This window comes from Vulpes lagopus, chromosome 1 (assembly GCF_018345385.1).
Source record: "Vulpes lagopus strain Blue_001 chromosome 1, ASM1834538v1, whole genome shotgun sequence".
Lineage (NCBI taxonomy): Eukaryota > Metazoa > Chordata > Mammalia > Carnivora > Canidae > Vulpes > Vulpes lagopus.
In genome coordinates this window covers 24,579,008-24,602,954 of record NC_054824.1, presented here as the reverse complement: position 1 = coordinate 24,602,954, position 23,947 = coordinate 24,579,008, and the positions used below count along the sequence as shown (strand labels likewise).

The 23,947-nt window shown below is 41.1% G+C and overlaps 1 protein-coding gene across 7 annotated transcripts in view; it reads right to left on the bottom strand.

Moving 5' to 3' along the window:
• SRSF12 (serine and arginine rich splicing factor 12) overlaps positions 1–23,947 on the bottom strand; it is a 41,858-nt gene that overhangs the window by 6,297 nt on the left and 11,614 nt on the right. Inside the window, exons 1-4 of one of the 7 annotated variants that reach the window (XM_041746032.1) lie at positions 13,015–13,216; positions 2,105–2,215; positions 1,165–1,276; positions 872–1,013 (exon numbers count right to left, since the gene is read on the bottom strand). In XM_041746032.1, the coding sequence (XP_041601966.1) occupies positions 872–1,002 (131 nt within the window). In that variant the 5' untranslated portion in view covers positions 1,003–1,013; positions 1,165–1,276; positions 2,105–2,215; positions 13,015–13,216. Of the gene's footprint in view, positions 1–871; positions 1,014–1,164; positions 1,289–2,104; positions 2,452–2,576; positions 2,682–13,014; positions 13,217–23,947 lie in introns of those variants that run through there. The other 6 variants (XM_041745990.1, XM_041746005.1, XM_041745997.1 and 3 more) reach the window with 6 other exon arrangements.

Below are 23,947 nucleotides of genomic sequence, written 5' to 3'. Positions count from 1 at the left end.
GAGAGGCAGAGACACAGGAGAGGGAAAAGCAGGCTCCATGCAGGGAGCCCGAAGTGGGACTCGATCCCAGGTCTCCAGGATCACACCCTGGGCTGAAAGCAGTGCTAAACTGCTGAGCTACCCTGGCTGCCCTCTTATGAGCTTTTAATCATCAGAACATAATATTCTTAAATTTTGGGTTCAGTTAGAAAATACAAAAATTTTATTTATTAAAAATTCTTTGATTTTCCATCAGTACATATTATTTTTCTATTAAAAAGGTTTAAAGTCTGTCATGAAATAAGAACACTAGAAGATATTCAACAAACTCAAGTAACCATACATTTATACATTTCAAATAGAAAAGACCATATCCTTTATTTCATTTTATTTTTAAAGATTTTTTTTATTTATTTGTGAGAGACACCCAGGGAGAGAAGAGAGAGAGAGAGGCAGAGACACAGGGAGAGGGAGAAGCAGGCTCCATGCAGGGAAGCCCGACGTGGGACTCGATCCTGGGTCTCCAGGATCACAGGCTGGGTTGAAGCACTGAGCCACCCAGGCTGCCCTTTTTTTTTTAAAGAGAGAGAGATGGAGTGGAGGGGAGGGGAAGAGAGAAGGAGAGAGACAATCTTAAGCGCACTCCACATTCAGCATGGAGCTGGATGCAGGACTGGATCTCACAACCCTGAGATCATGACCTGAGCTGAAATCAAAGTCAGATGTTTAACTGACTGAGCCACACAGGTGCCCTAAGAGCATATCTAACAAAAGTTGATCTTTTTGCATATTAAACAAAATTATTCTGGTGACCTGTTTTTGAAACTCTTTAAAATGTCTTCCAGAAAAAGCAGAAAATTAAGTTTTCAATCCTCTTGTATTTCGTACTTACTCTTTAAGGCTATCAGACCGCCTCCTATTTCTTCCCCACGAAGAACTTCTACTTCGAGTTCTCCTTTGGCTGGGGCTTCTTGATCTCCTATGATCACTTGGAGAACAAGGGTGACGTTCTTTTGATTTCATTTGGCCTGGTGCTAGAATATGAAACAATTTATCACCTGAAAACCTCAATAACAGTTACTCTAGTAGTATTATTTCCTGAAAGAATTTGACATTAAAAAAAATCTGTCATAGCTAAAACTCATTCTGCTGAATAAACAAGATCTAATGTTTAGCCATACTTACTTTTTCGATCACCTTGTGCAAACTGTATTTCAATTTGACGGCCACATACCCATTTTCTATTGAGGTTATAAAGAGCATCTTCAGCATCACGAACATCTTCAAATATGACTAGCTGTTAAGGATACTTTGAACATCAGATATCAAGTAAAAATGTTATTTTTAAATAATTATTTACATGTGACATGAAATTAATAGGAAAAACAACTCCAAATTATTAAGCTTACATCTCCTATATATATATGAAATCAAAAAAGATTTTCACTTTTATCATGAAAACAAATGCCCCCTTATGATTTAGGAGAATCTAAAAGTAAGAAGAACAAATGTGTAATTACACTTTTAATGTACACATTACTGCAGTTGCAGTATGCATTTATAATGTGAAACAGGTTATAAAAAAAAAATTACTCCAACCCTGGCTAGTATTATAAAAAGAACTGTTTAGGATTCATTCCCTTCTTTCAGGTAAAAGATTCATCAGGTTTTTCACTGAGAAAAATCAGCATGCAAAAGCCTTTACTCTGAAATTACAAATTATTCTTTCACTGAAAGATGTTTTAATTATGACATTTAGGAGAAATTACTAATTATACACAAAACTGCACAGACATATGTAACCTAAAACATTATACCTTTAAAAATGATATTTACTTTTGAACCTATTACTTTAAAATACTTTTATGTTCTTATTACTTGGGATATAATTATAAAAGAAACACAAAGGCAATCTGTGAACATCTGGAATTACATATACTGGTTTATAATATCCCACTAAACTTCCTTATCTACATATATATTAAACCTAACTAAAATGGAAATAAACTATATAAAATGACTAAATAGCTGTCTTCCAGGAGGTTATTCACTGGTTTAATTTTTTTTAAAATAGAAAACAGAAAAAGCTCAAGAAATGCAATATAAAAATGAGACTGGCAATTACCTCAATGTCACTTGATCTTGAACCTTGACCTTTACTCTTTAAGGCTTGCAAGATGGACTTTATAAGAGACGAAGAACCAACAAAATCAGACTTGGCTTTGACTCTGGAACTCTGAATAAATGTAGGAAAGCCGAAGTCTCAACCTGGTGTTGGCTTTGTCTTTTGCTTGATAAAGACTTCCCCTCTTCCAGGTCTTTATATCTGTGTCCACCCTCCCTCTTTACTCCTTGATGCTTGAACTTTAGGTGCCTTTTTTCTCGCCTGCTCGGTTTATGCTTGGATTCTAGCTAACAGGTTGGTTCAAACTGGGGGGTGCTTGCCAGCTACTGTGGACTGCTTTAGATTTTCTGAGATAAAGAAATAAACACATTTAATTAGGCAATATTAATCTCATAACATATGCTCCTGAATACACATGCGTATCTGCACACGTATCCAGTAATTTGACATGCACACAGAAAACAAAGGATATTGAACATAAGCAAATCCTCTTGGGCGGCGGGTGTAGAAGTCAAGTGGAATGTAAACGTCTACTATAGGGCCATATCGACCAAACTCACGGCGCAAGTCCTCAGGCCTGAAGTGTTTTAGAAATAAGGCAAAGAAATATGAATAGCCGGATTAAAATGTTTTGCCTATGGAAATCCAGTTGAAACCTTCAAAAGAAAGTATATTATCTAGACTAGTATTATCTAAAATTGCCTGTCGTAAGAATCACCCAGGGTTTAGAAAGAAGGAAAAAAGAAAACAAATCCTCAGGCCTCACTTTTAGAGGTTCTAGTTTAAAAGATACAGATTAGGGGCTGGAAATCTGTATTTTTATAAGCACTCCAGGTGGCTGTTAAGCTTAATCAGATTGGGGAAACAATGACCCAGGAAAGTTATCCATCTTTGAAAGTTATTTCTATTAAAAGATATTTCAATTGTCAACATAAAGAGTTCTAACAACCCTATTTCATTGAGAACACATTCATTTGCCTCACTATAATTTCATGTTTATGTTAATTTTGTTTTCAGATCACAAGAATTAGGTTCTAAAGAAGTCCTAAAATTATTTCTCAGGCTTTGAAGAAAAATGGATGTTTTACTACTAAACATAAAGCAAAATACCTACTGTATTCTTAAATTTGACAACTATATTTAAACCTCCTATATGTGATAGGAACTAACGAGGGGAGACTAAAGGAATATTTAGCATATTTGTTTTCATGGAGGAACAATCTAACTCAAGAGGCAAAATGCTTAGCATTTATAGCTGACAATTACAGTGCATTTGTAATCAAGTCTCTGTTCACCTTAGGACCGCTTAATTCTCACGATGACCCTATGGTTGTTTACAGTTGAGCACACAGACAGATCAATTTACCTAAGGTCACCAAGCCAGCAAATGACAGAACTAGAATCAAACTCCCACAGCCTAATGCTAGTCTGTTCTTTTTTTTTTTAATTTTTTTTTAAGTTTTTTTTTTATTATTTTATTTATGATAATCATACAGAGAGAAAGAGAGAGAGGCAGAGACACAGGCAGAGGGAGAAGCAGGCTCCATGCACCGGGAGCCTGATGTGGGATTCGATCCCGGGTCTCCAGGATCGCGCCCTGGGCCAAAGGCAGGCGCCAAACCGCTGCGCCACCCAGGGATCCCTGCTAGTCTGTTCTTAATCATTATACCCTACTGCTTCCTGGAGATCTTAGAGGTTCAACATTAAGCTCTGGGCACAAAACATGGCTCAGAAGAAGTAAGAGTACTTCAAAACATATTATGCAGAAAGACGACTCGAAAACGACCGCAAAGCTGCTAGCCTGGGCAAATGGAAGAAAGATGGTGTTGGTAACAAAAATTAGATAGCTGGAAAAGAGATGAAGAGGGAGGGTGGAGGCAAAAGAAATGCTGGATTTGAGGTGATGGTAGATCATCTCTGAGTTCTGTAGATAAGGGGTGCCTGGGTGGCTCAGTCGGTTAAGCTCTGCCTTTGACTTGGGTCCTGATCCCAGGGTCCTAGGATTGAGCTCCAGGCTCCTTGAGCTGGGCTTCCTGCTCAGCAGGAGGTCTCCTTCTTCTCCACCACCCACCCCCTCCCCAACTTGTGCTCTCTCTCCAAATAAAATCTTAAAAAAAAGTTCTGTAGACAGGGGCACTGGGCTGGCTCAGTAGGCAGAGCATTTGACTCAGTCTCAGGGTTGTAAGTTCAAACCCTATATTGGGAATAGAGATTACTTAAAAAATAAAATAAAAATTTCAACAAACAGACTCCTGTAAACTGAAAATTCTGATTATACAAATTAATTATATTTTCCTTTCAAGACCAGAAGTCAGTGATTAAAGATAGGGATGTGAATTCAACTATGATTAAATGTCCACTATACACCAGGCAGTGCAGTTGACATATTTATTATATTTTTATTATTTACTATTTTTATTTCATTTAATACTTACTATAAAACATTTGTCTGCCTTCCCTGAAACTATTATCTTTAGAGGATAGTGACAATGTCTTCTTTCATTTATTCATTCAACAAATAATTTTTGAGCACCTACGTGGCCAGACTCTAGGGATATGATGGAGAACAAGGGAAATACAATCCTTCCTACCACAGAACACAGACAACAGAGTACAGATTCTCAACTATTCCTGAATATTGGAATCATTTGTGAAGCAGATGTTAATAGAAACAGGTACTCCAGCCTGATGCATTAACTCTGGACTCAATTAGTGCTTCCCATGGTGGGGCCTGGTTAGGTTTAATTTTTTTTTTTTTTTTTAAGATTTTATTTATTCATGAGAGAGAGAGAGACAGGCAGAGCATAGGCATTAGGAGAACCAGGCTCCATGCAGGGAGCCCATTGTGGGCCCCCGCCCCACCAGGGATCATACTCTGAGCCAAAGGCAGACGCCCAACCACTGAGCCACCCAGGCATCCTGGTCTAATTTTTTTATGGGGATTCTGAGGATCAGTGTTGAGATCACTTTTAAAAGGGGTGTCTTTACCAGTATACCTAGCACAGTTGATTGGACACAATAGGCACTCAAAATACTGAGTTACCATTTAATGTTATTGTTATCCATTTCATAGTCAAGGATACCAAGAATGAGAGAAATTACCCTGCCAAGGATACCAAGAATGAGAGGTACATACAACCAGCAGTAAAGCTGGAATTCAAATGAATATTTTCTAAGGCAACCAATCCCATCAACCTACTGTGTGCGGCTGATAGGAAAAGGATCCTAGGGATCCCTGGGTGGCGCAGCGGTTTGGCGCCTGCCTTTGGCCCAGGGTGCAATCCTGGAGACCCGGGATCGAGTCCCACGTCGGGCTCCCGGTGCATGGAGCCTGCTTCTCCCTCTGCCTGTGTCTCTGCCTCTCTCTCTCTCTCTGTGACTATCATAAGTAAATAAAAATTAAAAAAAAAAAAATTAAAAAAAAAAAAAAAAAAAAGGATCCTAGATAGTACAAAAGGACGTTGGAGCAATGTTTATCATGGTGGCTTGGAATCCCAGAAGCCAAAGGTGACAGGAGTCTGAAGGAGACAAACTTCTAAAAAGAGCTGGGTCCCATTCACTGTCACCACTCCCACACCTATTAGCTGTTTTTTGTTCTCATTTTTGCATTTTTGGGGTCTGTTTGGACATTCAGAAAATAGGGCATTAATACCTATATATCTACCAACAGTATTATATTTCAATACTTGTCATCATTTTCAGTAATTTTAAGAAATGAGACACTTGGGCAGCCTGGGTGGCTCAGTGTTTTAGCGCCACCTTCAGCCCAGGGTGTGATCCTGGAGACCCAGGATTGAGTCCCACATCGGGTTCCCTGCATGGAGCCTGCTTCTCCCTCTGCCTGTGTCTCTTCCTCTCTGTGTCTCTCATGAGTAAATAAATAAAATTAAAAAATATATATATATATATATAAATGTTGGGGCAGCCTGGGTGGCTCAGAGGCTTAGCACTGCCCTCAGCCCAGGGCCTGATCCTGGAAACCCAGGATCCAGACTGTCAGGATCCCTGCATGGAGCCTGCTTCTCCCTCCGCCTGTGTTTCTGCCTCTCTCTCTCATGAATAAACAAAATCTTAAAAAAAAAGAAAAAGAAATGAGACACTTATATTTACATTCTTCTTCTAGAAACAATCATTATTCCTCCCTATAACTTTGTCCTTTTTTTTTTAAAGACTTTATTTTTTTTTTTTTAAAGTAATCTCTATACCTAACTAACATGGGGCTTGAACTCACAACCCTAAGAGCAAGAGTCACACACTATACCAACTAAGCTAGCCAGGTGCCCCTCCATAACTCAGTATTTTTACTGCAAGTGAATATATCCCTAATTATGTGTTTTTATATATACATAAAATTCCATTTAAATAGTATCTGACAATTTGTGTAATTTTGCTCCTTCTCCACCCTTGAGATTTCTCTATGTAGTTCTAGATCACTCAATTTAACTCTGTATTGGTATTATCAATAAACCACAATTTACTCATCCCTTTCTATGGATAAGCACTTAAGATGCTGCCCTTTTTTTTTTTTAATTGCAAAGGGTGCTACAGTGTACATTATGATACATGTGCTACATACAGTAGAGCTCTGCTAGATTCCTGGAATGTATCACAATGCAATTGGTGGGTTAGACAGTATGCTTATCTTCAGCTTCCCTACATGTTCTCTAGAGTGACCAAATCAACTTATACTCAAAACAGCCATAAGAATTCCTATTGCTCCACCACCTCATTGACATTTTCAATTCCTGATGGTTGTAAAGTGAATGGGAATCTTATTTTAATTTTAATTTACCTAATGACCACTTAGATGCAACATCTTTTCATGTGTATGGGCCAATTATTTCCCGTTAGTACCTACTAGCTGTATTTCTGGGTTAAAGAAGATATGTATGTATATATATAATTTTTATGAAATTGCCAAACAGTTCTGCAAAGTGGTTGTACCATTTTATACTCCCACCAACAATATATGAGTTTCGGCTGTGCCAATCTTTGTAAGCACTTTAAAAAAAAATTTTTTTTTAGCCATTCAAGGGGATATTAAGTGGAATCTCACCATGGTTTTATTTTGCACTTTCCAAATGAAAATGATGTTGAGCACTTTTTATGTGCTAGTTTTCCTTGTGAAGTCTGTTGGAGCTTTCTGCCCATTTTTTATGTCTTTTTATTATCGAGTTGTAAAAGTTATGTATTATGAAAAAAAGCCCTTTGTATTGCTTTGTGTATATATTCTGTGAATATTTTCTCTCATCTGTAGCTTGCCTATTTAATAGTATTTTTTAATGAACAGAAATTTTCATTTTAGAGAAATCTAATTTATCAATATTCTTTTTTTCTTTTATAGTAATTGTTTTCTTTGTCCTGTAAAAAATCTTTGCTTATCCCCAGGTCATGAAGATATTCTATGTTTTCTTCTAAAAACTTTATTTATATTGTTATCTTTTCCATTTCAATTGATGATCCAGCTCAAATTATGATGTGAGGTAGAGGCTGCAGTTCATTATTTTCCAGTATGAATAATCCATTTGTTGCAGCATCATTTGTTGATAAGATTTTCCTTTCTCTACTGTACTGCTATGGCACCTTGTCAAAAATCATTTGACTCTGTAAGTGTGGATTATTTATGGACTCTCTATTTTATTGACTTACTTGTCTATCCTTAGGCCAGTATCACACTGTCTTGATTACTATTTTTAGTAAGTCTTAATGTCAAGTACTGTAAGTCTTCCATTCTACAAGGCTATTCTAGATCCTTTGTATATCAATATACTGATGTATTTTTAAATTTTATTTACTTCAGAGAGAGAGCATAAACATGAGTAGTGCGAGGGGCAGAGAGAGAGGCAGACTCCCTGCTGAGCAGAGGCCAATACAGGGCTCTATCCCAGGACCCAGAGATCATGACCTGAGCTGAAAACAGATGCTTAACTGGACTGAGCCACTCGGGTGCACCATATGCCAATATATTTTAGAATTAGCTTGTCAGTTCCTTCCTTCCTTCCTTCCTTCCTTTCCTTCCCTTTCTTTCTTTCTTTTCTTTTTCTTCCTCTCTCTCTCTCTCTTTCTCTCTTTCTTTCTTTTTTTAAAGTAATCTCTACCCCCCAGTGTGGGGCTCAAACTCAGGATCCCAAGGTCAAGAGTTGCACTCTTCTGACTGAACCAGCCAGGCACTCCCAGTTCCTATTTTTTTTTTCAAATTAATTTATTTTTTTTAACTTTTATTTATTTATGATAGTCACACACACACACACAGAGAGGCAGAGACACAGGCAGAGGGAGAAGCAGGCTCCATGCACCAGGAGCCCGACGTGGGATTCGATCCCGGGTCTCCAGGATCACGCCCTGGGCCAAAGGCAGGCGCTAAACCGCTGCACCACCCAGGGATCCCCCAGTTCCTATTTTTAAAATAGCCTTTGATTAGTAATGCCTTGAATCTATAATAAAATCAATTTGGGAAAGAAGTGGTAACGTAATATTTTCTCTTCCAATCCAAGAACATGGTATATCTATCATTTTATGTTGTCTTCTTTAATTTCTCTTGGTACTGTAGTTTTTAGTGCAAACGTTTTTATTACATGTTTTATTGTTGTTGTTGTTAAACTTATTCCTAAATCTGTTTTTTTGATACTAAGGCAAATGAAATTGTCTTAAAAATTTCATTATTTTCAATTGTTTGCTGCTAATATATAATTTTTCATAAGTTCATCTATATACTTGATAACTTACTAAAATTCACTAGTTACTGTAGTTTTTATGTCACTTAAGAATAGGTGCAACTTTTGCTTTTATCTTTACAATTTTTTATGACTCTTATTTTTCTTGCCTTGTTACACTGGTTAGGACCTGCAATAAAATGATGAATGAGGATGTGTGATGGCATCCTTGGCTTGTTCTTTTTTTTTTTTTTTTTTTTTTAGATTTACTTATTTTAGAAAGAGAGCGCAAACAGGGGCAAAGGGAGGAGGGAATCTCAAGCCGACTCTAAGCTCAAGGCTCCACACAGGGCTTGATCTCACCACCCCAAGACCCTCGTAACTTGAACCAAAACCAAGAGTTGGACACTTACCAACTAAGCCACGCAGGCTTAGCTTGGTCTGATCTTAGGGGGAAAGCATTCAGTTTTTAACCATTAAGAATCTTGTTAGCTATAGGGTTTTCATAGATGCCTGTTACTGGGCTGGGGAAATTTCCTTCTATTTGAGTTTGCTGACACTTTTTCTCATGAATCTTGCTGAATTCTAATACTTCTTCTATAGCACTGTCAGTATCAACATAGCCTCATATACACTGTAACCAAAGAATGCTAAGGATATCCAAAAGAGGGGACTTGACGGCTGTTCCCAAACCTGATGTGCTGTTATGCAGCAAAATGAGAGTTATGTTTGGGATTTGGATATTACTTTGTTCCATTAGAAAACTATACCTGACATTTAAAAAGAAGTTACTCGGGGATCCCTGGGTGGCGCAGCAGTTTGGTGCCTGCCTTTGGCCCAGGGCGCGATCCTGGAGACCCGGGATCGAATCCCACATCGGGCTCCCGGTGCATGGAGTCTGCTTCTCCCTCTGCCTGTATCTCTGCCTTGTCTCTGCCTCTCTCTCTCTCTGTATGACTATCATAAATAAATAATAATAATAAAAAAAAAAAGAAGTTACTCTTCTACATGGCAAAAAAAAAAAAAAGATATTAAAATCAATATTCCTTTTTTTTTTTTAATTCATGAGAGACACAGAGACAGAGAGATGCAGAGACACAGGCAGAGAAGCAGGCTCCATGCAGGGAGCCTGACGTGGGATTTGATCCCAGGTCTCCAGGATCACACCCTGGGCTGAAGGCGGCGCTAAACTGCTGAGCCACCGGACTGCCCTAAAATGTATTTTAAATCTTTCTTTGGTTCTTGTACTCAATTTCGTTCCTAACAAATTTTATGCTAACCCATAATATCTTTTAATGTTTTGTGCTTTATGGCATATATTAAAATGGCTACTGCAAAATAACATTTGAGATAAAATCTGGCTTTGTTATAAAACTCACATTTTATTAAATGAAATTTGAAAACAGGATAAAGAAAATTACACAAGTGGACTTCTTTCCAGGCTCATTTTCTATAGTTTTCCTTTCTTCATTTTTTAATATAATTGAAATCACACAAAATATATAATTTTATGTCATTTAATATTTATCCCAATAATTTTCTTTATAAGCATACTAAACATAAAATTAATTCAAAACGTAAAGCATACTAAACATAAAATTAATTTAAAACATAAAATTAGGGATCCTTGGGTGGCGCAGCGGTTTGGCGCCTGCCTTTGGCCCAGGGCGCGATCCTGGAGACCCCGGATCGAATCCCACATCAGGCTCCCGGTGCATGGAGCCTGCTTCTTCCTCCGCCTGTGTCTCTGCCTCTCTCTCTCTCTCTCTCTCTCTGTGACTATCATAAATTAATTAATTAATTAATTAATTAAAATAAAACAAAATAAAACAAAATAAAACATAAAATTAATTTATCTAGCCAGCATGCTAGTTAACTAGCATGCTACTTCATACAAAAAAGCTTTCAATATAGGTTATATGTAATTATATTACCTTCACAAAACTACTCAGTAGCTATGCAATTTTAGGTAAGAAACTTAATTTCTCAAACCGCAATTTCTAATCTGTAAAATGGGATTAACGAAGAACATACCTTATAGGGTTATTCTGAAAATTTACTATTATACACAAAATGTGTAGTATAGTGCTTAGCACACAGTGAATACTCAATAAATGTTACCAATTACTATTCCATTAATACAAACCCCCTAGACAACTGCCCCCAGTGGCAGTGCTAAAAAGTGAAAATTTTTTAAAAGGAAATCAATAAATCTCAATTTTTAGTCTTGCTTACTTAAGGTAGATTATCTAGATCAGAGATCATGTGTCACTTGCTGATGTGTTTTATTGGCTAGTACAATGTTTAAAAAATGTTAAGGGGTGGGGGGGAACACCTGGGTGGCTCAGTTGACCGTTTGCCTTCCACTCAGGGAGTGATCCTGGAGTCTCAGATGGAGTCCCACATCGGGCTCCCCAGAGGGAGCCTGCTTCTCCCTGTCTGTCTCTGCCTCTATGTTTCTGTCATGAATAAATAAACAAAAAATAATAATTAAAAAAATGTTAAAGGTTGGGACGCCTGGGTGGTTTAGTGGTTATGTCTGCCTTTGGCTCAGGGTGTGATCCCAGGGTTCTGGGATCGAGTCTCACATCCGGCTCCCTGCATGGAGCCTGCTTCTCACTCTGCCTGTGTCTTTGCCTCTCTCTCTGTGTCTCTCACGAACAAATTAAAAACAAAACAAAACAAAACAAAAAAACGATTAAAGGTGTGCTGAAACATGAAACTGCCAATATTTTACGACTTTTAAATCTACAAAAATGGGAATCTCATGATTCAACTCCATAAATGCCAACATTCTGAAACAGTTTACACACACGAACACAGTTTCCTGACTTTAGAAAATTAGGATGATGTGGCAACAAGTCCAAACGTCTCCACAGTAGTTATTAGCCGGAGCTAGTAGTACCCACTTGCTGTCCTCTTAGATGGCACTTTGCTACTACAGTCCACACTATCCCATTGTGCCTTTAATCTCACAACTTCACTCCTATTACTCTGGCTGGCCCCTGTGGGGGCGAATTCCAATCAGAACTGGAAACCTCTCTCTCTCTCTCTCTCTTCTTTTTTTTTTTCTTTTTGGTAGACACACTGGAGCGGCTTGATGCTTATTTAAGCATTCAAGTGGTCTGTTTAACTGTGGGAATTTTTACTCTACCCAAATTATAAATTCTGTTTTCTACATCACGTATGGGTAAACAGGTTGACAGAAGAACGAATATAAACAGAGGCATCTTTCAGATGTCAGTTAAGGTATTATTAATCCACAATCTATAACTGTGACCTATATAACAGTCGAGATCAAATCCAAAAAAAAAAAAAAAACAAACTTAACATTTACTCCCCTAAGGTAAATCCTGATCACTGCCTTAGGGCTCTGGAGTGAAGGGCGCCCATACATCTGTAGCCACGAAGCCCCACGTAAGTCATCAGAACTCGGGGCTTCTGCGTTTCCTTCCGCACAGTACAAGATACTATTGCCTACCTACAAACAGGCTGAGCGGGGAGCAGATTAAGTGAACCCGGCGGAACGGAAAGGTCTCCGAAGGCCCCTCTCCCACCGTCCGCGGCCCCTCGCGCGCCGGGGAGGGGGAATCCGCTCGGCGCGCACGTCCCTCCTCAACAGCAAGGTGCGGGCACCACGGAACGTCCCCGCGCGCAGGAGAACGCGCGCCCCGGCGTCCCAGTGGATCGGGCTCGGCCAGGCAAGCCGTCGCCCTGCGTGTTTATGTGGCACCCTGAACTTTACGGGAACACATCTGGGCCTCCTCCCCCGAACCCTCCTCCGTACGGGGCAGCAGAATCGAATCGGCCGCGTCCCCGCTGAGCCGAGCAGACCCGGGGAACCGGGACCGTCAGGCCCAAGGCAGGTGCGCGTTATCCTACACCTTCGTCGCCATCCCCGAGTCTCGTCCATCCGGGCCGCGGGCCGCGCAGCCCGGCCGGGCCCGGCGACAAAGGGCCCGAGCGAAAGCGCCCTCGACCCCGGCGGCCGGGAGGGAGCGGCGGGCGGGCTCCGGCCTCGGGCCCCGCGGCGGGGGCGCGCCGAGCCGGGGCGGAGCGGCGGCCCGAGGCCCGAGGCGCGCGTCCCGCCCCGCGGAGCCCGAGGAGCCGAGGAGCCCGAGGCTCGCAGCGCCCGCGGGGAAGGGCGCCCCCCGCCCCCCCCCCCAGGCCCCGGCCCGGCCCCGCCGCCCCTGCGCGACGCCGCCGTTACCCCGCCCCTCCCCCGCGCGCCAACCTGCGGCGGCGGCCGCCGCTCACCTGGTGGCGTCCGCGACGTTCCTGACGAACAGGGAGGTGTTGGGGGGCCTCGTGTAGCGCGACATGACCGCTGCCTCCGCCGCCTCCGGGCCTGCCCGCGGCCGCCGGGCTCGCTCCGCGTCTCGCCGCCGCCGCCGCCGCCCCAGCAGCTCCGCCGGCCCCTCCGCGACCCCCTCCCCTCGGCCTCGGCCCCGCGAGCGCGCAGCCGCAGAGGCGGGCGGGGGGCGGGGGGCGCTGCGCGGCGCGAGCCCGTCCGTGCGGACCGCGCGGGGGCGGGGCCGAGCCGAGCCGCGGGGGGGGCGGCGGGGGGGCTCGGGGGAGCGGGCGGCGCTGGGCCCGGGCGCCGAGGGGGTGCGAGGAGGGCCTCGGAGGAGGGGGCGGGGCCGCGGGCATCCGGGAGGCGGGCTGCGCGCGGGAGCCCCGGGGCCGAGAGGTCCGGGAGAGGCCGCCGCGGGGCCCCGCGGGTGCAGGGGTCGGGCACGCGGCCGGGCGGGGCCTGGAGGCTGAGTCCGGGGGCATCCGGGGAGGGGGCGGCTGGGGTCGCTGCGTCCGGGTGCTGAAGGCCAGGGTCCTGGGGGCTGACGCTGAGCCGGGGCCCGGATCCGCAGACGGGGGTCGGGCATCGTCGGAGTCGGTGGGGATGACGACTGACTTCGACGGCCCGACAGCCCCTGGGGCCTTCATCCCTACATCCTCAGACATCCTCAGCTCGAGACTTTGGGAATTGTTCTGTCGCCTGCCCCTTTAGGCCTGAGCCTTCGAAGGTTTTCAGATTGCGAGGATTCGGGGTTTTGTTTGTTTATTAGTGTCTTGATTCTTCATCCATTATTCCTTTAGGGCCTACTATTCAGCGGTGATATTTATTGAGTGCCTACTCTGCCCCAGGAAGTGTGCCAGGTGTGGGATACAGCAATGAACACTGCAGGCCCAGTCCCTAACCCAACCCCCCAGAGCTTGCATTGTAGGGGGGGGGGGTCCAACAGTACACGAAAGAACAAATGAATGTGTGATGTAGAAGAAAGCAGTGAAAATGCAGTGGCAATTGAGCAAATTTATTTTTTTAAAGATTTTATTTATTTATTCATGATAGACATAGAGAGAGGCAGAGACACAGGCAGAGGGAGAAGCAGGCTCCATGCTGGGAGCCCGACGTGGGACTGATCCCAGTTCTCCAGGATCCCACCCTGGGCCAAAGGCGGGCAGGCCCTAAACCGCTGAGCCACCCAGGGATCCCCTAGGCAAATTTAAAGTACCCTCTTTTCCTTGCTCCAAAATGTAGCCCAGCCCTTTCTAGTTATCCTCTGCCTTCAGGTTTGCTCTTGTGGTTGGAACAACCTATTACCCAGGACTGTAACCAGGTAACTTGTAATTATTAATCAATAGCACTCCTTTTTATTCTCAAAAGCACTTGATTTTGGTGGGTAAACAATAGGGTCACCCTATGCAGCTCACAGCTGTCTTAAAGCCTGGGAGAGTTTCCCAAGGTCTAGAAACGCTTCTGGAACAGTGGCCATTCATTCAAAGAGGAGGAGTTGCTTTGGCACAGCAGTCACAGGCCTAGACAGGGGATATAGCCGGGGTAGGGGGTGAGCAGGGTTCCTAGTCTCACGGAGCTTACAGTTTGATAGGGAGGTCGAGTCTAACAACTACACTAATAAACGCATAAACTATACAATAAAGGCTGTGGTAAGAGCTGTATGCTGCTGAAAGTGCCCCTAGTGTGGTTGATAAACAGGGCTAGAGGATCACTGGCCTTTTCCTGAAGTCTTGGGGAGGTATTTGAAGAATGAAGAAGAGAAATCCACATACTGGAACAGCATGTGCAAAGACTTTGACACAATATGGGACTGAAAGGAGGCAAACGAGTAAAAAGCAGGAGAACAGGAAAATAAGGCTGAAGAGCAGGCTGGGTGTATAGTAGGAAAGTTTGGAATGCTGACTGTATTGGTTTGCTAGGGCCATCATAACAAATTAGACCTCAAATTCAGTGGTTTAAAACAAAAAAATTATGAGGTGCCTGGCTGGTTGGGTCAGTCAGTGAAGCATGAGACTCTTGACCTCAGGGTTGTGAGCTTGAGCCCACGCTGAGTATAAAGATTCCTTAAAAATAAAATCTTTTTTAAAAAAGTTAAAAAGTTTATTTATTCATGAGAGAGACAGAGAGGTACTGAGGCAGACAGGCAGAGGGAGAAGCAGGCTCCATGCAGGAAGCCCGATGTGGGACTCGATACTGGGACCCCGGGATCATGCCCTGAGCCAAAGCCAGATGTTCAACCGCTGAGCCACCCATGAGTCCCATAAAATCTTTTTTTAAAAATAAACAAATTTATTCTCTCACAGTTTTGGAGGTCAGAAGTCTAAAATCATGGTGTTGGTACACACTTTCTCTGAAGGTTCTAGAGGAGAATCCTTCCTTGCTTCTTCCAGTCTCTGGTGCCCTTAGACGTTCCTTGGCTTGAGGCTGCATATTTCTGGTCTCTGCCTCCATCTTCACAGGTCCATCTCCTCTTCTGTCTTATAAGAATACCTGTCATTGCATTTAGGGCCCACCCACATAATACAGGCTGCTCTCATGTCAAGATCCTGAATTGTAGCTGCAAAGACCCTTTTCCGAATAAGGTCATATTTGGGGGTTTAGGACTTGGACATACCTTTTCTGGGGCCACCATTCAATCCACTATAATGACCTTGTGAAGATAAGAGACTTGACTTGGTGGGAAATGAGTTATTAATAAATCTATTCCCTAGCATATTGAGTAGAATAAAAACTCCATGTAAACTATGAACTTATTTAGTTAAAAATATATGTATGTCCATATGTAAATTGGATTTTTTTTTCTAGGTGATTTTTACTTTTTTCTTCTTACCTCTGGTACTGTCAGATTATTTTTGAAACCCTCCTTATAACTGAAAAATTTTTACAAAGCTCTTTACAGTTTGAAGAAAAGCTTTTGTAGGAGTATGTGAGAAGATTTAACAGTACATGAGGAGTGGGTTTTTTTTTTTTTCCCTGTTCCTATTGATGGAAGTTTCTGAGAAAAGGGTTTTAAACTGTGAAAGGAGGTTCAGTTAGAAACTTGGACTTTAAAAGTAGCTGGAATTGGGGGCACCTGGGTGGCTCAGTTGGCTAAGTATCTGACTCTTGATTTCAGCTCAGGTCATGATCTCAGGGTCGTGGGGTTGAGAGTCTGCTTGAAATTATCTGCCCCTCCCTCTTCCTCTGCTTGCATGCTCTCTCCCACTCTGTGTCTCTGAAATAAATTTTTAAAAATATTTTTTAAAGTAGCTGGAATTGATTTAAAGTCGGTTGTGGAAATGGTAACTGCGAGGAGATGGACATGTGAATTATCTTGACTAGTGATCATTTCACTGCATATATATATATATATCTCCATTATATTGTATACCTTAAGTGTGTACATTTTTATTTAATAATTTAGCTGTGGACCCATAATTATTTATATTACATAAAAACATATGCTCTTCCTGTTTCTAAAGAAGTGTAAGTAACCTGCTTTCTATTTGGAAGGCCTGAGGAGGGACATGGTCAGGCATGCACAATGAAAGAACATTATACAATGCTCCGCTTGGCCAGTGTCTTGGCCAGGTCATCAAACCAGTTGAGATGAGTGATGAAATTGTACTTTGTCTTTTCCTTGGCATTTTGGAGTACACTTAAAGAAGTAGGGAAAAGGCTTAGGTCAAGACTAAATACCCTGCCTGGCACCATACTCACAAATAATATTTGTGTATATATTTGTAAATATACAAATAATATTTACCCTAAGTCCTAGAATTTAGCTAGGTGCCATTTAGTAAATCAGTCATTGCTTTGACCATTGCACCAAATGGTATCTATCCTACCAGCTTGGGAGAGTTAATTTTTCTTTCTAAATCTCCAGGGAATTCCCCAGGAGTATACCACTGGCAAAATCTGACAATTGTTTAATAACTATAGCCCCTATTCTATGGCAGACTTTAATATATTCTATGTAGCAGCTGCTTCCTTTCTACTTAATACATTTAAAAAATTATGGTCTGTCCTCACTATGAAAAAGAAATAATAATTATGTGACATGATAGAGGTGTTAGTGAATGACACAGTGGTAATCATGTTGCAATATATAAATGTATCGAATGAACACTGTTGTATACCTTAAACTCAATGTTATATATCAATTATATCTCAATAAAAATAAATAAAGTTACAATCTGATCCTTCTTGATTTTTTTCCCAATAATATTTTCAATTGGAAAATATTTCAGGAAAATGGATAAGGTTATTTCCAGTGTAGATACAATCATTTATCTCACTTTTCAAAAGTAAACAGATTTTTTTAAGTAAACAGATTTTAAACTTTTCATTGAAATCACACTTTTGTAAAGAAAATGGCAAGAAAAATTAAGTATCTTTTTTCAACTTGTTAAAATTTGTCTTAGTGGACAAGTCTTTAAAAATCAGTAATCTGATTTTTAATAAATAACATAATTTTTAATAAATCACATATTTTAAAATAAATAAAATCAGTAATCTATAAGTTATGTTTATTTTATTTATTATTTTTAAAATATGTTATTTATTTATTCATGAGAGACACACAGAGAGAGGGGCAGAGACACAGGCAGAGGGAGAAACAGGCTCCATGCAGGGAGCCCGACGTGGGACTCAATCCTGGGTCTCCAGGATCAGGCCCTGGGCTGAAGGTGGCACTAAACTGCTGAGCCACCAGGGCTGCCCTATAGTTATGCTTAAAATAAAGGCACATATGAATTTATTTCTAATTTTGAACATTTACTCCTGAGCCCTGTCTTTGGGGGAGAATGCCGATAGCTAACTTGTCATTTAGAATCTAAGCACTTAGGGCTTGCCTTCATGTTCCACCTGCCCTCCCACTCTAAGCTGGCTATCTCTTCTACTCTTTTTTGTGACTTTGGAGCATCTATTACAAATGGTAGACAGGAGAAACACAACCCTTTCAATCTCAACAGCAGATTTGGGGGGAAAGTTTGAAAGTACAAATACACTGTTTCTGGGTTATTCGTAAAGTTTGAAATTCAAGGCTATCCCTATTTCTAGTTACTACAGATATGCCAAGGCTGGTTTATAAGACCAAGAAACATGTGTTTGTTCTTTTAAAGTAATCCTGTAGTGTATGTGGCTATATAGTTATCTTTTCTTCCATTTCTTAAATCGATCAAAGCAGGTTAATTATTAGGTCTGTAATTAAGGAGTCGAATCATGAAAGACGAATATATCTTAATCAGATCAATGAACTAGTTTTGTTCTTGACTGTCAAAATGGAGAACTAGAACTTAGTGAAAATTATATTGTACTTGGGTGTGTGTGAGTGTCTTGAAATCAGTGTGATGAAAGTACTTTGAAGAAACAAATTCAGAATTAGTAAGTCACCTGATAGTGAACGTTTCTCATGCTGGGAACTCACTCCCCAACAGATGGTGCTAGCTCTCTTCTAGTTAGAGCTGCTCTGGTCTACCCTTTCTTAAAACGTTCCATGCATGACCTTGAAAGTGAAGAGTGATGTGGTGATTTGGTTTTTTGTTTTGTTTTGTTTTTTCCCTGTCTGTCCTAGTTGATGTAACCACCATCCTGAATCTTTTTTTTTTTTATTTTATTGGAGTTCAATTTGCCAACATATAGCATGACACCCAGTGCTCATCACATCAGGTGCCCCACTCAGTGCCTGTCTTCCAGTCACCCCCACCCCCCGCCCTGATGTGGTGATTTGTATAGAATGTATTGTAAACTTTCTTCTAATGCACCCAAACTTTGGTTTATGGGTTATTATTCCACACAATCCAGTTGAAAAATCTATGATTGTATCCTCTTATGAAGTTGATTTCTTCCACAGCAGCTATAGGAAATAATTTAAAAGGTCATTTATGTGGTAACAGTGGATGGTATTTAACTTTTTCTGAAACACTGGATTACAGAAGGCCTGTCACTTTACCTGCATGTCCCCCAAAATGACACTTGGTTTTTTTTTTTTAATTTTTATTTATTTATGATAGTCACGCACACAGAGAGAGAGAGAGAGGCAGAGACATAGGCAGAGGGAGAAGCAGGCTCCATATAGGGAGCCTGATGTGGGATTCGATCCCGGGTCTCCAAGATCGTGCCCTGGGCCAAAGGCAGGCGCCAAACCGCTGCGCCACCCAGGGATCCCTGACACTTGGTTTTGAAAATGTTAGAGCTGTGTGCTTCTTCCTAACCTAATTAACTTGGCAAATGTTTAGTGATAATCTGCTGTATGTTATCCATAGTACTAGGAACTGGGGATGAAAATAGAAGTTATGCTTTATAGTTCTGAAAGACCCAGGCCAGTGTTTCCCAGAATTAAGTCATTTTCATATAGCCTATGAGATTTTTGCCATGGTGCACTTCTTTACTGTAATAGGCTTTTCTTTAAATTGGTTTACTTTTATTTTTAAAAAACACTCTATCACCAATATTAAGTTTTAAAGTTTCACAGAGAGAGGGTAATCATTACAAAATATCATTTTATTAAAAAAAAGTAAATTCTAGACAATTACTTTTATCTATAAAGGGTCCAAGACTAAGGTCTGCACTCTTTTAAAAGCAGAAATTAATCATTATACAACAGAAAGATGCTAAAGACACCCTAGCACCAAAATAAAATGTTTTCCCTGATGTAGATTATTAAAAGGGGACCAACTCTCACTCTATGCAATAAATAAAACCATCTGTAGTACCACCAATGGTGAGTGTCCTACAATTTGGGAGACATTCTAGCTAGAGGGAGATACACATGTAAACAAATCATTACAATACAGTTTCATTAGTGGTACATAAAGATCTTAGAGTACTATTGTAGAACATGATGGAAACAGATTAGCTCTCTGTGGGGGAAGGGAGGCTGCAAGTTATCATAAAGAAAAGTGATGTTTGAGCTATTTATTGAAGGATGAATATAAATTCACCGAGGAATGGTAAAAACAGAGCATTTCAGAGAAAGTGAAGTAGCTGAGCAAATGCGTAGTGTGGTGTGCTGACCTAAGAGGAGAAGGAAGAAGGAATGCTTAAGAGGTTGGCATGGAGATTAGGAGCTAAGTTTTGAGAGGTTCAGTGTGTGTGTGTGAGTACACACACACCAGGGAGTTTTCTTAATTCTTTTGGTAATGGGACTCCATGAAAAGTTTTTAAACAGGGGATTAAGAAAATTAGATCTACATTTTATAGGATGATTCTGACAGATTCATAGGATGAATTGCAGGGAGTAGTGGTAGAACCTGGTACAAGCAGATCAATTAAAAGTCTCTTGCATGCAACGTATTTTCTCCTTAAAAATTTTTTCTCTTAAATCAGAGAAAGACAAATAATATATGATCTCACTTATATGTAGAATCTACAAATAAACTAGAGCTCATAGATACAGAGAACAGACTGGTGTTTCCAGGGGCAGGAGATGGTGGTTGGGCAAAATGGGTGAAGAGCGTCAAAAGGTACAAACTGCCAGTTGTAAGAAAATAAGTGCTGGGGATGTAATGTATAGCATGGTGACAATAATTAACTATACTGTATTGTATATTGAGAATTGCTAAGAGAGTAGACCTTAAAAGTTCTCATCATAAGGAAACAAATCCATCTAATATGTGTGTGGTGATGGATTTTTTTTAGTTTAATTTTTTTTGTGGTGATGGATATTAACTAACTTATTGTGGTCATCCTTTCATCATTTATACACATATCAAATCATTATGTTATTTTATATACCTAAACTAACACAATGTTGTATGTCAATTATATCTCAGTTAAAAACAGATATTTCTTAGCTTTGTCCACTGAAAATACTTAGAAACAATGACTAGCCCCGCAGCATTCAGCATCCCGAGAGCCAGACTATAGTCTCTATTATTTTTTCCTAAAAGGAACCATGACTTTGGAAGAGTGGCTAATGTCAGGTCTAGGGCAGGAAATGTACGAGATAAGCCTGGGATATCTGGTCATTTCAGAAAGAAAGAAGCCTTCAAGGTCTTCGGGTGTCATATTAAAAGGATTCAAAAGACAACACTGGCTAAAGAGGGGACAATCTGAATATCAATAAGAATAGTAACTGCAATGAATTAAAACATACCAAATATTTTTAAGCGTACAAGTTCCTAATTATACTAAAAAACACCAGCCTAATTGATCACCTTTTGTTTTTTCTTAGAGAGGAAGGGGAGCCGTGGAAGGAGGAAAGGGAGAGGGAGAGACAGAATCTTAAGCACGCTACATGCCCAGCACAGAGCCCAATGTGGGGCTCGATCTCACCACCCTGAGATCATGACTTGAGCAGAAATCAAGAGTCAGACACTTAGCTGACTGAGCCACCCAGATGCCCTAATAAGTTTTTTTTTTTTTTTTAAATTGAATCTATCCTTCCTCTGGATTAGCTCCACTGGTAGACTGCTCAGATTGCCAGTAAGAAATGTTTACAAGTATTACTTGAGGGGGTTTGTTATGGAGCTGGTGGGAGGGCTGGTGGAGGCATGATTACACAGCAGAACTCTGTTCTAGGCTTTTTAGCTATAAAATATATATTTATAAGATTATACGTTCACGGTAGTGACATAATGTAATACCACTGAATGATTTATTTGCTTACACCCTGTATGTTTCAATAAATTTGTCTGAACCTCAAAAAAAAAAAAAAAAAAAAAAAGAAGGGACTCAAGCCACTGTAGAACTTGGCTTCAGGTGTCCTTGGGAAACCACAAGTGGTGGTGGTGGAGCTGTGGCTGGATGATGGGCATCTGGACCCCACCCTCTGTGGTCTTCAGCTGGAGTCAGTGGTGTGTACATCTGCCATTGGCCTTTTGGTGGATCTCATATTTGTTTAGACTTGTCCTGTTGGCTGGAAGCTGACTTTATGTGCAATGGAGAATGCTGTTTTCACAAACACTGGCTCAAAATGTCAAAAACACCAGCTGCAGTAATTCAAGATAGTGTCAACTCCCTGACAAGCCTGGCTTTGTTCAAAAGGGGAATGCAGGGGTTGAGTCATCTTTGGAAGATACTAGCCTAAAGAAAGAGTCATCAAAAATTCAGAGCCTGCTGGACACGTACAGAAAGTTGAAGAGGACAAACTTTAACCTGAAGGAGGAAATAATTTCCCTAATAGAAGAACTTAATGAAGAGAGATCCAGACACACAAGGCAAGAAGAGATGATGGCTAAAGTTATAAGAATGATATGGTCACTGAGCTAGGAGTCACCACATCTCAATAAGCTTTACCAGCCAACAGCTCCCTCATTATCCCTCAAAAGGGTGGACATGATCTGAAAGCAGAGCTGCTTTTTCTCTCTGTTCAGGCTCCTGTGCTGCCAAGCCACATTCACCCACCTATGCTCCAATATGAGGTTCATTACTACTCCACCCCCCATCCAAGGAAATAGTTCCAGTGGAGACTTCCTTTTCCTTCTCATCTCCTGGGAAGCACTTATGGGGAGCTTTCTTCTTGGGCTGGAGTTTCTCTTCCACCTCCAAATCCTAAAAACAGGCATTCTTTTGGGGTTGATTCAAATATCAAATGAACCAACTATTGGAACCAATATCCAAAAACTAGAGACCTCTAAAATTATGTCTCTTCAAAAAGAATTTTAATCTCATTCATCAGCATTTTATTTATTTATTTTTTAATTTTTATTTATTTATGATAGTCACACAGGGAGGGAGAGAGAGAGAGAGAGAGAGGCAGAGAGAGAAGCAGGCTCCATGCACCGGGAGCCTGATGTGGGATTTGATCCTGGGTTTCCAGGATCGCGCCCTGGGCCAAAGGCAAGCACCAAACCGCTGTGCCACCCAGGGATCCCTCATCAGCATTTTAAATGTTACTTAAATGACCATACTTGTGCTCAAAGCAACACCCAATAGAACTTCAGTTCTCAGAATAATGGTTTTTGTTTTGTTTCATTTTAAGATTTATTTATTTGAGGAGAGGGGCCGAGGGAGAGGGAAAGACAGGAGAGAGAATCTCAAGCAGACTCCCCACTAAGTGCAGAGCAAAACATGGGGCTTGATCCCAGGTCCCTGAGATCATGACCTGAGCCAAAATCAGGAGTCAGACACTTAACCGACTAAGCTACTCAGGTGCTCCCTCAGAATTCTGTTTTATAAATATTATTTTCATATGATTTCATAAAGCTTTTTTTACTTTATTTTTCTCTATACATAGTGTAGATACAGTGTTGTATTTGATTATGTGGGCAGTTTGTCAATAGTGTACAATTCCAAGTGGATTCCATAGAATTCTTCAGAAGGTCCCAGGCAGGATTGATCCCTAGCTGTGTCTAGTGATTCAGTAATACACATTGTATTGGCTTTCTCTTTTTGCCTGTATCTCTCCCCTGTTTTCTGGGATTATCTTGTAAATAAGTCACCTGTATTTGTGAGTCCCTGGCTCTGCTTTCAGGGGAAACTAAACAAAGACATTGGAATGTACATCCAGCCATACTATGTATAACTAGACTCACCTTCTATTGCTAAGGTTGTAGTTAATGTGGACGTTGCCGTCTATAAATGAAGCTTAGTCACATCTCTCTGGACTTCAGTCCTTGTCAGAGAGAGAGAGAGAGCATGCAATGGGGACAATGTCATCCCCAGATGGTGGATGCCTCTGGCCCATGAATTCTCTAGAGCTCTCCCATGCTGTGCCTTCTCACATGTTCCTGAATGTATCGATCACATTAAATCAATGAGATTGACTGAACTTCTCCTTGCTTATTCCAATGTTTCTCTGTATCACCCAGAAAAGTACTGGAATCTTTCGTCATAGGTGTCCATTAATAGTGGTGCAATCTCAACCAGTGTCTGGCAGCAAGGTAGTAATTCATTTTCAGTAGAAAAGTGGTGAGCGGCTGTATTGGGGTAATTTTAGGAGCTGAGAGACTGGAGAAGCTCTGCACTTAGGCC